The 14,881-nt window shown below is 47.2% G+C and overlaps 1 protein-coding gene across 6 annotated transcripts in view; it reads right to left on the bottom strand.

Annotated features, from left to right (window-relative positions):
* The window catches only part of CADPS (calcium dependent secretion activator), a 244,038-nt gene that overhangs the window by 114,298 nt on the left and 114,859 nt on the right, over positions 1–14,881 (bottom strand). For all 6 annotated transcript variants that reach the window (XM_014518002.2, XM_025199035.1, XM_025199031.1 and 3 more), the window contains exons 7-9: positions 10,442–10,553; positions 3,289–3,428; positions 429–495 (exon numbers count right to left, since the gene is read on the bottom strand). In XM_014518002.2, the coding sequence (XP_014373488.2) occupies positions 429–495; positions 3,289–3,428; positions 10,442–10,553 (319 nt within the window). The remainder of the gene's footprint in view (positions 1–428; positions 496–3,288; positions 3,429–10,441; positions 10,554–14,881) is intronic.

The raw sequence follows: 14,881 nt of genomic DNA, 5'->3' as shown, positions 1-14,881 counted from the left end.
ACGTGGTCACCTAACTACCGCTTAGATGCCTAATAGATGGTACCAAGTCTCGCTCCCAAGGGGGATCATACAGCTTCACCGACTCGAGAAGAAACCGAATTTCACCCACACCCAAGAATCACAGATCCTCCTAGGCTGAGCTTATTCCCCCTTCCCTCATTCATCCTGCCTTGTTGGCTTGCCTTCATTTCACGTCACACTTACTGCAGGGATGCTATGAGATGGAGGTTGAAATCTGCACCATCTTGCAGGCAATACTTTTCTTAAGAAGCCTCCCATAGTACGTCAGAGTTGAGAACTAACTACAGTGGTTCGTAAATCAGATTTAAACATGTTTTATAGCATGAAAATGGTTAAAACAGTTTTAAGGAACCCGAGGGATTAACACTGAGAATTTGAGAAGGTTGAATTTTAGTTTAATGGGTTACCTGGACCAGCACAAAGAACCTTTTCTTCCATCTCTTCCAGACATTTTTACCAATGGCCCACAAGTATCTAGGAAAAAAAATACAGAACAGCTGGACTGAGTTCAGGAGTGACAACGGATGGTCCTATTGCGCTTCAGCGTTGTTTCTCCATAGCTAAACTCTAAAGTCAAAACAAAATCAGGAACAGCTACGAGTCTCTTAAACAGTGCAGCAGTTTGCGATTTCTGCTGTCAAAATACTCTGCAGAGACAGAAACATAAAAATCTATTTTAGTCTTAATGTTTTTCAGCATTATTTCCTCTCCTCCTCCTCCTTTTTAAGACAAAAATGAATGGCAAGGGCACAATAAGCATAAATTATAGGATCTACAATGAGAGCCAAAACCTGCAAAGAGATCAGCCTGGGTATGAAGTCAAGGCCGTTTTGGAGCTGCTGAATTTAGCAGTCCTTTCATTTTGCTGAGTGGCGATTGCACAGTCAGAAGAATACGTTGAAAGGGGAAAGGCTGGGGGAAAAAAACCCCAACCCTTAGTGTTGCTTCTAGCCCCCATCAAACCATTTTGCTGAGGGAGCTGACGCCCAGTACATCACTTAGCACATCCAAAACCAACGGGGGTAGCCCCTGGAAAAATGGGACCAACCCAACCAAATAACTCGGTTCATGAGCACACGACCAATTCCTGGACATCCTCTGACTATGCAATGCAGGTGAACTGGGTGCTCTTAATTAAGGAAGGGAATTCAGCCTTTCCAATGATGGTTTTCTCCAAGAAAACACATGTGGTAGCTGCCACGGCAAATCCACAATACAGCCACTTGCAAAAATAGCAATAATAGAACCAGAGACATCACCCAGTGCTAGAAACCCATTTAATTTATGGTGACTGCAGTGCATCACATTTCTCTCATGCTCCTTTATACCTTCACCTTGTTTCCGCAGCAATAAATATAAAAAACTGTAGCTTTTCATTATGCTGGTGGATCTCTATGTTAAAACACATATCTGCACATGTCTAGGTCTGACTGTAGTCAGGGGCAGGTCTTTGGGTGTCATATCATGACACAGGTACGGCTCCTTAGGTCCAAAGACAGCATGGCTCCTGTACACTCTTGCCATGGGCAACCTAAATGAGATGGTATGGTCTCCTACTGGCACTTCTCCGATCTCAACATAAATTAGGATGCAAACCAGAAAAAAAAAATAACGCTCTGAAATCCTAAAACGGAAAGGAGTTATGCCATTGACTTCAGTACAGCTAAGATTTCACTTCTGGTAATGCTAGCCCCGCAGTAAGCCTGAAAGCCAGCTGGGACCTTCTGCATAGAGGCTTTCTGTTTGAACAGTTTTTTAAAAACTGCAAGTCCCAACATAGAGCTGATTTTCGCAAAACGGAGTGCTGTTTTCTCAACAAGTGTCAGGAGTGAAACGCCGGAAGATTTCAGTCCTGACGAGGGCTGCAACATGCTGTCTCTAGTTGTTCTATATTTGCACAAGTAACAGTCAAATCCTTGACTGACAGCCTAAATGTATTGCACAACAAAGCCGCGTGCCAGAACAGGAGTGCCGCAGAAGAGAAGCACTTCACAGCGGAGGCTGTGCTCAGATCCTGCTCTCGGTTATGCCTGCACGATAATAATCCAGAATAATCTGCATCATCCAGAACAACTCCAGCGAGGCCAGTGGAGTTTCTCCACGGATGTAACTGAGCAGAATTTGCTCCCCAGGGCGTATGAGATAGGGGTAATGCTTTTATCACAAGTTCTCTGCAAATCAAACCTAGGGACCCATCTAAGGCCACTGAAGTCAATGGATTATTGCTCATTCACTTTAATGGGCTTCTGTTTGGGCCCCGAAGGCAGCTGTGATAATGAGCTAACTGTCTGAAGTACATAATTTTAAGCAGCATCTTATCAATCAAATGGTCGTTGAAGTGAGCAGGACAGACATCTCAGCTCATCAACTCTACTGCCAGCAGAAGCTGGAAGGAAACAGATGTGACCAAAGAGAGAAACCCTCTTACAGATCGGGGCTGGACTCAACCGCTGCCTCCCTATTGACTCCACTTTGGCCAAGGAAGAATTAACAGATGAGCACAGGAATTACAGAGCTCTCGTCTGCCCTTGGATCTGAGCGTGCAGCTCCTAACGATCCCAGCTGGGCTCACAAGGATGGAGGAGGATCTTCACCAACCCCCTTCCCCACCCTGCACTTTTCTAGTCTCTGTTGCATCTATCAGAGCTCCCAAAATCTCAAGGGATGAGGATTTCAATGCTCCTCCAAGAGACTCACCCACTGTCTAGGGGAGAGCTTTGCCAGGAAACTCTCCTTCTTCTTCAGGTATCACTTTTCACTTTTTAATGCCATTCCCTTACCCCTACTTGTACCCTCTTGTGCCACCTGTATGTGAATTCATTTAATTCGACATTTGCAAAGCTCTGCACAAATAACAATGATCTTTCTTCTATAGCTCAAGCAGAAACACTTTTTCCCCCTGCCTGGCTCTGAGCATTCAGTAGAGGAAAGAATAATTTAGGAAATTATACCCCCCGCCATAAAAGAGCTGGGCAGCTCACTTGTGATTTTCTGACACAGGAAAATAAAACCGCTTTAATTTCCTCGGGAGTACTGCTTAAGAATCCAAACCATTAGGCTGATGCATACAAGCTCATTAAAGGGATGATGCTAAAAATATGTAAAGTTCATTAAAATGAGGAAACTCATTTCATTTCTATATTTTTTCTTCTGGTGACCTTCTGTGGACCTGAAAAGAAAAGACTTTCTCTTTATTTCTGAATTCATACAACAAATGATTTTTCTTGTGTAGCCGAAGCAAGGAGAGTGCAGCACCAGAGCACTTACCCAGAATGCTTCATGTTCTGGGGTTTGTCCATTCGGACTGCGAGCTTGATCTTTAGGTCTTGGTCCGGGCAGTTTTTGGAAACAGTCATTTTGTGCCACTCGGACTGTTTGGGGCTGTTGGGCGTCGGGTGAAGAACCACCTGCACGTGACAAAAACAGCATTGGAGGAGAGAAACGACTGACTGCACTGGCAAAATATAAGGAAGGATTTCTCCAATTGAGGAAGGATTTCACTCACCGTTTTCCAAGTCAAACTCCAGTATTTAGGGACTAGATTATACAGCTCCCTCGGCTACTTCAGCTACCACATACTTGTTCTCTAAGTCTTGAAAAATGTGCCTGCCACCTATTTTGTCCCTCTGCATACATCACTGCAGTATTGCTCCATCTTAAAGCCATCCCAGGACAGACCACATCCAACTCATCCAGCGCAAGCCTCATGCATCCTCCAAGAGGAAGGGTCAGGCCCCGTTTCTAACATCACCTAACTTTCGCCTTGACATCTCCCAGGCTATGAGTCTGCTTCTTTGGGGAAGTTTCTCCTAACAATGGTTCAGTTTTCAGAGAACGAGACCGGAGGAAAAAAGTTCATCGTCTTGTCCATATTTACAAGAATGACTACAAATATTTTGTTGAGCGCTAGCACCTCCACGTACAGGCCAGGACTTGAGCCAGGTTGCAATTGTCTTGAGCCAGGTTGAGGTTGAGCCAGGACTTAAGGTGGGGTGGAGGTTGTCTTTTGCTGCTGACTCCACGCACAGCGCAGATTTTCAAGGGCTGATACAATGAACTAAATTGGGGGGAACTTTCCCAGGAGCAGCAAAACATAACCTCCTTGCTCTCGTATGCACAGGGCAGACTCTTTGGAAAGAAAGCTGGTATTTAGCCTTTAGGATCTAACAAAACTGTCTGCTGCTATATAGACATGCAAGACTGGAAGGAACCTCCTAGACCACAGAAACCCAATGCCTTGCATTTGCAGGTGTGCCTGTACTGTAGGAGCGATTGTTCACTGAATGCCCATCTCAGAGACGCCAGGTTTTACTAGTTTCTAATGACCATAATAAGTAATGAGTGGTCCAGCCGATATTTTTAAAAATATCATTCCCTATTCACTATTGCTACTAATAAAGATTTATTAAAGTCGTTTAAAGAGGAAAGCATAGAGAATGGAAGAGAAAAGAGGGAAGCTCACTGCTGGTTAAAATCCTTCATCACCATTGTACCCGGTCACAGATCTGGGACCCGCTCTGTTCACACATGCAAACAAAAGGATGGTCCAGACCCCTGGATTCAACAGGGTGACCAACGAGAGGTGCAGGGCAGAAGCATGACGGTTAATTTGATAACCAGAGCTGCGTGGGAAGGCAGAAGTCACAGCTCCTTCACTTCTAGTCTGAAGCAATTTGAAAAATCCTATATTTTTTATTACAAAAAATAATATGCACTGCAAAAGTCAGCAAAACAGAGAATAATTCACACTTTGTGAATGAATCTTAGGGAAAGCTTCCAGCAGGTGATTCAGCTGGGCATCCACGCAGACCACATGCTGCAGACAGAAGTTGTTTACCAAGGGGAGCATGAAAACCTTAGATTTAAACCCTAAAAGGTTTGGAGAGAAATGCTCAGGAAACATGAGGTCTTTCACACACATTGCTATTGGTACGGATCCTGGTAACATGGAGGACCAAATTACGTTCGTTAAGGAAAGCAACGTAAGCATGCGTTTCAATCACTTTGTTTCCCAAAAGGAGGCTTCTGGATTACGACATTTCAGCTTTCAGCACGGGGCACAGACACCGTTTGCTCTTTCCTGATGTTCACAGACCGCTCCGGCGCTGCCTTTCCCAATCTTTCTATAGCACACTCCTCTTTCAAGGTTTTCTGCTTGATTTTAGAAGCCAGACTGTTTTGGGGACATTCGCAGCATTCGCGGGGGGAGCAAAAAAGAAAGGTCAGTGATCTTTTCAGGCCTGAGTGTTTGTTGGGCCAGGGCAGCTCGGTTACATTGCACTTCCTAGGCCATTTTAGAGACCTGACGAGTGCGAGAAAACGCAACAAAACCAACCCTTTCCCCCAAACAACCAGAGCAAAACACAGCATTTCAGGTGCAAGCACTTTAGTATGAGGGCCTTCGAAAGAGGATTCCCTCCCCTCTGCGAGTCTGAACAAATATCCTCTTTTGGAGCAACTGCTTTTGGCTTGGCTTGACATGAATAATTCACTACAGACACTCTTTTGCTTCTTGACTGAATCGGTTCGGAAATTAAAATGCACATCCAAGAGCATCACCTTGCAGCAGGAAAAATTCATCTTAGATGCCAAACTGCTGTGCGTTGCAAAAGAACGACGACCTTTTCAGGTTCCCCCCCTTTCCACAGGGCAGACATGGGCCAGATTCTCAGCTGGCATTGAGCAACGCAACCCTACCGGCGGGGTGGCGGCTCGGTGAGTCTACGAACTCGGAATAGCGCCAAAGAACAAGAGATAAGTGATCCCTTTCCGTCCATCCATCTGCTTAGTCCGCATCTCGTGCCATGGGAGCCGAGTGCTAATTCACAGCAGGGGTCACATTCTGCTCCTGTCTGCACGCCAGGCGTTTTCACTGACACTGGTGGTGGCTGTGCAATGCGTTGCAGACAGCCTGTTTAGAGAGGCAAGGAACAACAGAAAGACCCACGCTGTCGCTGCCGCCTGTAGGAACGGCATTAATCCATCGGCCCCTTTTTCCGCGCCCTTTCATGTCATTGCTTCACACGGCTGCAGTACACGCCGCTGCGCGTGGTGAAAGGTGCAGCAAAGCCGGCAATGTCCCGCGTGCTCCTGCCAGCCGAGACGGGTCATCGGGCTGATTCACTCGACACTGTCCCTGTTGTTTTCTTGAATTCCTCTTGCCGCAGTGACTCGCCCCAAAGTAAAAACTCAGCGACATGCCCATTCTTCTGCGATGAGGCAAGTCTTTGCTTAATGCGTTAACCTTCGAGTGAGCAAATCCCCCTGCAGCTGGCAGCATACCCGCTCAGTACTTACAGCTTTTCTGTCCTTTCTGCCTGGCCAAATGCCCGCAGAGGTTATCATCTTCCCTACCCCCAGCCTCATCTTCAGCTTCTCTCCTGATGCAGACTACGGGTTTCTCCCTGTCCATGGAAAGCAGCGTCCTAACACCAGCACCTCCAGGGACCTACTTCAAAAATGATTTTCAAGTCTGACCCAAGGGCCTATGGGTGACTTCAGTGGTTTTTGGTTATTTGTCCCATCACTTAACTCCACTATATGTATTTTTACCAAGCAGACTCATTTCTCTGAAGTCATTGTTTTCTTAGGTACATTAATTGAGCCCTATTGGTTGGTTATGCCTTATTTTTCGGAAGGGCTGGCAACCAGCGTGCCTGGCCTTATATCTAAGTGGGACAGTAGCATTTCCATCCTTTGAACCTCTTATTCCCAAAGCGAGCTTTGGCACCGGGCCACAAGACAGCAGCAGGGAAAGGCTCCTTCTCGCCACATCCTGCCTAACAGGCTGGGCTTTCCCCAAGGCTAGTGTCCTCAGTGATGTGGGGCTCTCCTTCCCATGCTGCGCGGCTGGTCTGGAGATGCTCTCACAACCCAGCTGCTGCAGGAGCAATGGCAAGTCGCCTCCCGAGCAAAGCAGTGCAAGTGGCTCTGCTATGCCATCTCCCTACACTGCAGCTGCACGGTTCATAATTAAACAAGCCTCTGATTAGGGTCCAGAGGAGCTCCAAGCCAGGTGGTGGGATCAGAGGGGCTTTATAGTAGCCCAATCAAACATCTGGCTCAAGGAAAGCTGCCTCACTTATTAAATACAGGTAGGATGCTATTTGCCTTGACTGATTTTCGAGTTGTTGTCATGGGGGAAAGGAATCAGCTGGGATTTTTGTTTCTCACGGGCCCTCTCATCCTGCCTTGCTCAAGTGAGCAAGCTGGACTCCATTCAGACCAGTGAAATGTTTACTACTGGCTTCAATAAAACCCGACTTGCACCTCTCGAGTCCAGAAGTTGAAGGTTTGCAAGGCTTTTCCACCTCTCACATCCAACAGATGCAGCTAAGTGGGGAGTAGGACAGGCTGGCTGCCAAGCTAGCTATTGCAATGAGAAGTGAGCATTGTAAGTGCTCGTCAGACCACAAAAGCACGTCTGCCGGGGCAGCAAGAACTGGGTGTTTTTGTGTAGGAAAGTGCCTAAGCTTCTCTTTCTTTTTGAGCCTCTGCTTGCCTCCCACGTCAGCTCAGACAGGTCTGTGTCTCAAGGCGCTGATTGGGCTGTGCATAACCGTGCTCCTGATGCAATTATTAGATTAAAAATAACTCCCAAACCAATCAATTAGGAAAAGCATCGGCAGCAGACAGAAGGCGGCACATCCAGGCACAGAGCCTATCCAAAATGCGGCTCGCTCAGGTGCGCCAGGAGCCGTGCTCCGAGAGACATCGCCCGGTTGTGCACCGGTGCTGGTCAGTGTGGTTTAGGTTTTAGGAGCTCAAAAGGGAGCGATGGTGCCCTGCCGAACTCAGCATGAAAATGAATCAGCGGAGCTGGCTCATCAGCCTCTCGCTGGCAACGGGGCTTGCTCTTGTGCGGGGGGGCTGAATTTTTTATCCTCACAGCAGGCAAAGTTAATAGCTCCCAGGACTAGCAAAGTCAGCAGTGCTCCCCATTGCCACCTGGCAAGAAGCACAGCTCTTCAGCGGGAATAAGAGCTACAAAGCAAGCGGGACCTAACCCAACAGCCACCACACAGGGAAAAAGGAGCAGACCCCGCAATGGAAAGCTCAGCACAGGCAGAGATAGGATGGAGAACCAGAGGTCTCAGTCTATAAAAATCATGCGAGGTCTATATAATCTATATTTTAGAGGGCTAAACAATCATGAACGGCACGGATAAAGGGAACTGTTCTTCACCAAGTCCCAGAATACTACTGACATCAGTGAACTAACAAGGAAAAGTCCTTGCGGGATGCTCTGCCACGGGAGGAGGTAGAAGCAAAGAGCAGAGCCAGGCTCAACAAGGGACTAGACAAATGCATGAAGGATAAATCTATTCAAATAGTTGGAGATGTTTCCTGGCATCGCTATATCAATAATGGTGGGTGTCAGGAAGGGTCATGAATAGGGGATAGATGACTATATTCAGTGCTTTACCACTAAAGCATCCACCTCTGCCAATGTTGGACACAGACTACTGGGCTAGATGGACCCAGGATGGTACTTATATTCTTCTGTTCTTATGGACCATGGGTCTTGGCAGGTAAGGCAGCTTCCTTGCTGCTGAGAAATCGCACGCAGCGCATTGTGGTGATGCAGGAGGCACGGGCGGCATGTGAATGCCACGCTCCCTTCTTTGGGGAGGCTTTCTTTATTTCCCCTAGCTCTTTTTTTGTAACTCTTTCAAGGCCGGTGCAGGGAGATCTGACACCTTGCTTCTGTAATGAGATGGACTTCTTTCATTCCAGCTCAGACCAAAAACAGCTATCATTGAATGGCTTCTTGGAGGCTGGTATAAAACGAGTGTGTGGGTTTCAAATGTGCCAGGACATTCATCACCACCACCCACTGCTGGCTTTAACTGATCAGGTTTTGAAGATCCGCTGTGTTCAGAGGAATATAAAGAGGACTTTACAGGCTATGCCCACACCATGGCCTAGGCAGCCCTGCCCACCTGTCCTGGTACACACGATAAACTTGGAAATGCAATAGAGAAACTACTCTGGGGGGTGCCTCCAGCTGCTGCTCTCACGCAGGACGAAGCCTAACATCCATGGTCCGATAAAGACTTAAAAAAGACATGCTTGTCACCATGTTTCTGCTCCTAAAATGCTTTTTTATTTTTTTGCAATCCGTCTGCACTCGGGTATCAAAAAAGCAGAGGAATGGACTTGCCCTCCACCCCTTTGCTCCTGAAATAGCCTTTGCCCTTTGGCTCCCTGCATGTAGTTGGTTTGCAGCCCTGTTCTTTAGCTTTAAAAAGCAGCCGCGTGCTTCTGTTCTTTCGTTCCACCTTCCTGAGACCTGGAACGATAATTCCTGAAGGCATGTCCTGTGACATTTCAGCCCAGCCCAGGATTTAAATGTCAATGCTGCACGCGCGTCTCAGAGATTTTCACCCTCCACGTATTTAACATGTTTGAAAAGTTTTCTTTGAATGTGAATAATCCTTGGGTAGCTTATTGGAGGCTCTGTGTTTCATTTTCACTTCATTCCTCTACATTTGGAGGGTGGCTCGGGCACCTGGGATGCTGGCCTGGACTGCGGAGGGGGCTCACTTTTAGAAAAATGGCTGCGGTGGATATGCCAAACTGAAATGCCTAAAGAGCGGAGGAAAAGACGGCAGAGAGCTCACTTCCAATTATAGCGGCAGCCAAGATAAATTGTATAGCTGCAGGCCGTGAAAAAAATCAATGACGACTCGCTGAAGTGTCATAAAGCAACAGAAAAGTACTCTCCGTGGGCACGCTGCGAGTTGGCAACGGTGCTGGAGGACAACCCGTCTCAGCGACCGGGGTCCACGTTAGGGACTGCAGTGAGGGGTGGGGAGGTGGAGGAGGGAAGTGGGGTCTGTAGCCAAAGCCATAACATCCAAATTCTTTGCTAATGAGCGCCCTGGCAGATGACCAGCCTCCCAGGCCTGCAGCAACGCTGCACTTCCCAGAGCAAAGTCCTGGCCCCGGGGGAGTCACAGGTTTCAACGAGGCCAGGATTTCCCCGCTCCTAAATAGTCGCTACTATCACCCCCTTCAATGCTATTTTCCTCCAGCGTTGCAGCGACGGCCCTGCGTGTTTGAAAGCAGCCCAGCACCCCCTGGCCCTGCCTGAAATACTCCTTTCTACTTCCGAACAATCTCGCTTTTTAGCTCAGCAAAGGGCATTTTCGTGTGCGCCTTCTGGGGGGGCCAGGCCTGCCAGCATCGCACAAAAGATACCCGACGCTTGCTCGCTCCAGCTGAACTACGGCCACTCAAAGCCAGCGCCAGGGACGACACAGGGGATATGCTGGTTTCCAGCAACGAAAAGGAACATTTCTAGTTTGCTCGCTTATTTGTGGCGTGGCGTCCCAAGGCTCTGCTTGCCACCCCGCAGGGTCCTTAGCCCCCTGAGCCACGCGGGAAAGAGGCATCGTGAAACGTGAGATGTCCTTACCCGCCCAAGCTCTTTGTCCTCTAGAGCCAGCACGCCGGTGCTCTCCGTGAACAGCTTCACCTTCACCGCGGGAAGCGCGTGCGTCGTGTTGAAGTCACCTTGAGTGCCCCAGCTGTGAAAAACAACCAGGGGAAAGGGTTAGACACCAAAGCAGGATAGCTGTGCCACCACCCGGGTGCAGACACGGTTCATCTGGGACGTCGCCGCCTGTCACACACGCAGGAAAGCGTACGACTGTGTGAGCGACAACGTGCTAATTAACGTGTTAGGGAAACGCGAGACAGATGCTTAGAAAAGTTGTGGTTCTTCGTGGGAGACAACGGAGGACCTGGAAATCACAAGACAGCAAGTTTGAAGAGAACTTTATTTATTGGCATCTGGCTTGCACGTTAGCAAAAGCAAGCCCGGTACTCAAGCTGCAGTGCAATGCAAGTCTGTGCAGGAGTTACAGAATAAGAGGACATTCGTGACTCTACGGACAAGACATCTATAGTTCCTTGTACCTGATGTTCTTCTCCTACTTGATGTAGCTTCCCCTTCCCACCCCCCTTTTTTCTTGTTGGATGTGAATCTTGCTTCTTTCTAAGCTTTTTTTTCCCCCTATGGCTGAGAAAGCAGTGGAGTGGAGAAGACCAGAGCAGAGAGGTGCAAGCTTTTCAATGCTGAGCTTCCTACGGGCTCCAGCTGCCAGCTGCAGTGGTCGCCTCTGCAGTCAGATTAGTTTAGCCTGGAGAGACTGCTAACGAGAAGGCCGAGTCCTCCTGATTGAGATGGTGGGGCTGATGATACGGATACTCATTCACCCAAGCACTGGCACCAGTTCATGATATACAACACGAGCTGGTGCAATTCATTACCCGACTCATCCATCAGATGCAAACCTGGAGTTGAAAGCAATGGCCTAGAGGGCAAATGCACTGCTTCCCATAGACAACTTCAGAGCCCAGCAAGTCCTCATATTACTCCCTAACCGAAAAGGAGCTAATGTCACAGAGCACATTTGCCTCTTTCAAGATTCAGCAAAATCACCTTAGTTTCAGGCAGGCCCCACCATATATTGCAGCATTTTGTATACTCGTGAGTAAGCAAAGTATAAAGAAACAGTGACCACTAAGTGCCTTGTGCTCATTAGTTTTTGATAAGTGCAGTTGAATTACAGCTCTTGACAATTTACAGTATCCCATTAATTACACCGCAACCAGTGTTTCCCTGATATATGGGGTCCTGCTGACTTCACCAGGCTGACAGTGTGTAAGGACTCACCCTGAGTCCACTGGAGCCAGTGGGCATAAAATCTTCCTAATAGCAGCTCTATTTCTGCTACTGATTTTTACTGAGAGTGCACTAAGGTTTGGATGAGAAGAGAGATTTAGGGAAGACCACCCAAGTCCTGTATGATGCTGCTCTGCAGGTGCTTGTCTCCAGATGTTGGACAGATGGGGGACCTGTCATTACAGCTGAAAAGGATTTGCAGCTCATTTAAATTTTGTCCCAGGAAATTTTAAGTCTTTCATGGCAAAGAGAGGCAGCTCCTTTCTCTCCTCACTTTGTGCTTAATAAATCCCTCATAAATCAGGACAAAGCATCCTTTTGATGGCTCTTCTCCTGAAAGCGGCTGTGACAAGGATGACAGGCAGAACGTGGAACAGCAGCCTTTGGTGACCTTTTCTCTGAAAAAAAAATTATCTACCAGGTTTTTGGAAAGCTGGGGTGAGACATCATCAGTAAAAAAAAATCCTCTTTGGAAGAGGAGCCACGTGAGTGAGTCTCTCAGGCTTGTAGGCAGATGCACCAAATCCATTCATCTGCTGACTGGAGCTCAAAACAAATGCAAATCTCAATGGAAACCTTGCCTGCGTAGGCCCCCTCTTATGAAACGGCCGGTACCTTCGGACTTTGCACGGGTTGACTCTGCTGCAAGAAGAGACTCCTGCTCGAGCCAGACAGGCTCAAACCATGATACAAACAGGCCAGGGTCCTGAGCTCAGGTGGCTTTAGTTATGCACCAAGGCAACATTTCAGGCTGGCTCGGTTTACCCCAGCTCTTTCCTCCAATTTTTTGCAGCATTGGGTAGGGAGCAGAATTCTCCCGCTGTGCAAATACCTAAATCCCTCACCTGCCTTCAGCACAGGGTGGCAGGTAACTCATATGCGCAAGCACTGAAATCAAAACACAGATGGCAGGTCTAATTTTAGGTCTACCAGTAAAGGCAGTGTTGCTCCAAACTGCGCGTTTCCTTGACAATAGCTCGCTGCCTGCTTTAACTCAGAGCGCTAGTGTTTTTCAGACTGCTAGGGCAAGTGATTTCTTTAGGACAGCACATGCGCTCCATCTGTCTGCAGTTCTCATTGCATTCATACGTCCTCTTCTCAAACTTACAGCAATGACATGCATGGACGATGCAGTTGTCGCAAGGTAAATGGATCGCACTAATGTACGTCGATGAGTTTTCAGGACTGGCTCCCCTTAAGCCAGCAACCTAGACATTTTTCATCCTCTTTTTAAAGACCTTGCTTGCCAGACAGGATATTTCAGACTTTCAGCTCCTGGATTTCCAGAGAAGCAATCACCCTGTTTCAAAACTGCAAATCTGCCACCTTTCTGGTACCAGGGACACAAAGATAAACTTCAGCATAATACAAATATGATGCAAGGTAACAAAAAGCATTCACAGCTGTATCAGGTATCCAGGATGTAGCCGTACTGGTCTAGAGGACACAGCAATCAGGACTCATGGTAGAGGTGATCTCTTTTATTAGACCAACTAGATTTTTGCAAAAAAAATTGTTTAATTCTTTTTTGCAAAAAAGTAGTTGGTCTAATAAAAGAGATCACCTCTACCATGAGTCCTGATTGCTGTTTCCTCTAGACCAGTACGGCTACATCCTGGATTAAAACTGTTTAATTGTTTTTTTGCAAAAATCTAGTTGGTCTAATAAAAGATAGCACCTCCACCATGCGTCCTGATTGACTTTTCACAGCTGTACGTCATTTTTTAATAGCCATGAAGACAGGCCGATGATAAAAGTTAGGACCTTTAGCACTGCACCTTGGTACTGATGAGGTTTTGGCCGCAGTGCCTGCAGTTTTACACGGGACACGTTCTGCTGCGGCTCTGAATCCGCACCCTGCTCCAGAGGCAGCAGGTTCTGGAAAGCACGACGGGCTGGCTTTTCCAAAAATGAGCCTGTGGACCCTGGGAGAATTGATGCAGGAAGTCTGAATGGCATGGGGTTGTGCTGAGCTAGCAACACCAAGCAAACTATTATTCAGAAGGCCTTTGCACAATTTTACCTGCCAGTTCAAAATATCTTTATTCCTACTGTTTCAACAGCCATCTGCTTAGACCTGTTTCAGCGCTGAGAACTGCTCCCCTTTTTTTAATCCTAAAAGCTCCACGTTAGGTGATTCTGAAAACAGCCTCAGATGCCGAGGAGTTCGGAGCCTCTTCTGCAGCCTGGGAGAAACTAGTACGGTCCTGTCTAAAACCTGCAATCTTATTCTAGTTCACATTTGTACCAGGGGGAATCCATCTATCCTGCTCTTTACTTCTTACCATAAATCTATGCTGGAAAACCTGATTCCCAAGTAGTTTTTGGAAACATTTTTGAAAAATTTTATCTGGAGTCTCATTAAAACACCCCCAAAAAACTACATAAGAAGAAAACTATTAAAGGTTGCAAACAAAACCAAGTCCTCAAACCTTAGGGATTGCTAGAATTAAGGCATAGTTCAGGCTCCTTGTGCATACTGCATTAGGACGCAGTCCTTAATTATATGATCACATAATATTTTTCCGCAGCAACTGAAAACAGAGTCTTCTAATGGGAACTGGGGATCATACTTAACTAATGAGCTGCACCTATAATTATTGCTATGAAGCATCCATTTACTTTTCAGCTTTTTTCATTTCTATTTGCAGACACTTTTTTAGGCTCCTTCCATGCCCTCCCCACTCTGCGATGAAACGTATTTGGAGAGGAGGAGCTGCAATGCTCAGAAGTATTCCCTGTGAGGGGAAAATCCAAAGCAAATGGGGAGCAGTGCTAATGGCAGTACCATGACACCTCCATGCAGATGAATGATCAGGGTATGGAAGGGATTTATGAGGTGGCTGTCTGCAATGATATGATAGGGGACAGGTCTTGAGGACTCAGAAGCTCCCTTCCAGACTTCTCTTCTTGATGAGTCCAGGGGACATGCAGCTCAGCATGAGATTTTGCAGGAACTCACCTGACTTCTAACAGAGTTAGCTCTTATCTCAGCCGTAAGGAGAGATTGCTCGTGCAATCCAGCAGAGAATGGGTGCACCAGCATCTCAAATGCCTGATGAGAAGCTTGCTGCTGCTGCCCTTGAGCCATTTACTGAGCAGGCGACCCTTGTACCTAACCCTGACTGCACCAACAGACCCAGGTTTTGCCTCTTTGACACAAGCATT

Source organism: Alligator sinensis, unplaced genomic scaffold (assembly GCF_000455745.1).
Source record: "Alligator sinensis unplaced genomic scaffold, ASM45574v1 scaffold469_1, whole genome shotgun sequence".
Classification (NCBI taxonomy): domain Eukaryota; kingdom Metazoa; phylum Chordata; order Crocodylia; family Alligatoridae; genus Alligator; species Alligator sinensis.
This window is presented reverse-complemented; position numbering and strand designations above follow the sequence as displayed.